The 2,511-nt window shown below is 31.6% G+C and overlaps 1 protein-coding gene across 1 annotated transcript in view; it reads left to right on the forward strand.

The window, feature by feature from the left end:
* Positions 1-2,511, forward strand: part of LOC106471038 (zinc finger SWIM domain-containing protein 5-like) — a gene marked incomplete at its 5' end in the record, with an annotated part of 83,289 nt that overhangs the window by 65,057 nt on the left and 15,721 nt on the right. The window contains one exon of the mRNA XM_022399664.1: positions 1,890-2,042. Coding sequence (XP_022255372.1) covers positions 1,890-2,042 — 153 coding nt within the window. The remainder of the gene's footprint in view (positions 1-1,889; positions 2,043-2,511) is intronic.

Here is a 2,511-nt window from a genome sequence, read left to right on the forward strand (position 1 = left end):
AATATTGCCATAAAAAGTTTAGTTTCCTTATACTTAGCACATTATGAAATATTGCCATAAAAAGTTTAGTTTCCTTATACTTAGCACATTATGAAATATTGCCATAAAAAGTTTAGTTTCCTTATACTTAGCACATTATGAAATATTGCCATAAAAAGTTTAGTTTCCTTATACTTAGCACATTATGAAATATTGCCATAAAAAGTTTAGTTTCCTTATACTTAGCACATTATGAAATATTGCCATAAAAAGTTTAGTTTCCTTATACTTAGCACATTATGAAATATTGCCATAAAAAGTTTAGTTTCCTTATACTTAGCACATTATGAAATATTGCCATAAAAAGTTTAGTTTCCTTATACTTAGCACGTTATGAAATATTGCCATAAAAAGTTTAGTTTCCTTATACTTAGCACGTTATGAAATATTGCCATAAAAAGTTTAGTTTCCTTATACTTAGCACGTTATGAAATATACTATTTGACTAATTTTTTAAACAAAATCTGTCTAGATGATAGGGTAGAATAACTATTGGGCGGGCATGGCCCACTTGTTATATTATGCCCGGACTATGTTTTGGGGCTGTGGGATCGACATAAGAGTTACACATAAATGACTGCAAAACTAACCAACATTGTTTTATAACCAGATATTGTTACGTCTATTTTTTAACATTAAACAAAAGATACAACGAGAAGAGCAAACAGGAAGGGGTGAACATGTATTATCAGACTTAGTACCAGCCAAAAATGTGGCATCAGATACCTTTAATCTTAGGTACTTGATATCTAGCACTTGGTCCTGAAAAACGTTTTGTAAAGCTTATGAATTCCTTGTCTTGATAAGTGCATGAATTTTGTTTAATGGGAGCTAAGTTTCTATCTGGATTTTTAACTGTCATGACTATCCACTAAGACATACAGAAATTTCACACGGTCATTTTAAGATATATGATTGTTATGCATGATACAAACATTCAGATGAGTTATGTATATAGTCATTAAACTGTTAGTTTTATGGTTATGTTAAGATTCTTTACTGTGGGATTGTAATGTTTTGTTTGGCCAGGTAGCTCTTTGAATTATCAGCAATAACACTTTAATAAAAGTTGTATACGATAATTTAGCTTAGAGTTGTCAACAATGAAGGTGTGTAAAATCTGGATAAGTGATAATAAAGAATAAATTGACACATCTAAATGAAAACTTTTTCTAGTTTAATTTGTGCGTTGTTACACAAAATAACCTAGAAAAGGTTTTCATTTATATGTTTCAATTTATTCTTTATTATCTTTTATCCAAGTTTTTCTTTTCGTACCTTGTGGAACGACACTCGTTAAAGAGTTTTGTGCAATTGCTACCAGCATCTATACATGTAACAGAATATGACTTACAACTTAACAGAATAAACTACTGTATTATTTTTATAGTTTGTTTTTTACAATAGATATGTTAAGGTTATTTGCATGGACTATTAGAGTTCATTTATGAGAATACAGAATTTAGAACTTATATATTTCTCATTATTTGAAATTCTATATTTATATACGATATCTTCCACCACATATAGTAAACTAAAATATACATCTGAGGAAGGACATTTCCCCAAAATATTTTTGTGTAGTGTAATAAATAAAATATATTTGTGCATGTGTTATCAACCCCCAATGAGATTCTTTGTTCTGTCTTTAGGTTTTGTCATTATTTATGTTGACGCACTTACGCTTGTATATTTATATAAATCATGTTTTCCCAGTAATTATAATGTAAAACTTTATATAGTATTAGGCTTAGCCTTCTTGAGTTATTTACAGTGTATTCATTTTAATTTCCTAGGACCAAACTGTAAAAATTGTTATTTTGCTAAAGTTTCTATGTTATGCATTCCAGAACATATTCCAACAGCCTGTGCTAGAGTGGAGGCACTGCGTTCTCATGGATGTCAGAAAGAAGCTTTACGGCTAGCTGTAGCCATTGTTAGGACAATGAAAAGGCAGCAGCGAGAGTGGCAGTGTCTGTGGCAAGCAGAGCAGGATCGTGGAGGTAAGACCAAGCATATGTTGATAGCAAGTTGATTTACTTATAGATCACAGCACATAATAATACACAATATTAGAATAAAGATGTTTGTCTTGATACTTCACTCCACATCTTGTAGAATAAGGCATACTGTTTGTCTTGATACTTCACATCACAACTTGTAGAATAAGGCCTACTGTTTGTCTTGATACTTCACTCCACACCTTTGTAGAATAAGGCCTACTGTTTGTCTTAATACTTAATTCCACACCTTGTAGAATAAGGCCTACTGTTTGTTTTGATACTTCAATCCACACCTTGTAGAATTAGGCCTACTGTTTGTCTTGATACTTCACTCCACACCTTGTAGAATAAGGCGTACTGTTTGTTTGGATACTTCACTCCACACCTTTGCAGAATAAGGCCTACTGTTTATCTTGATACTTAATTCCACATCTTGTAGAGTAAGGCCTACTGTTTGTTTTGATACTTC

Source organism: Limulus polyphemus, unplaced genomic scaffold (genome assembly GCF_000517525.1).
Source record: "Limulus polyphemus unplaced genomic scaffold, Limulus_polyphemus-2.1.2 Scaffold4363, whole genome shotgun sequence".
Classification (NCBI taxonomy): domain Eukaryota; kingdom Metazoa; phylum Arthropoda; class Merostomata; order Xiphosura; family Limulidae; genus Limulus; species Limulus polyphemus.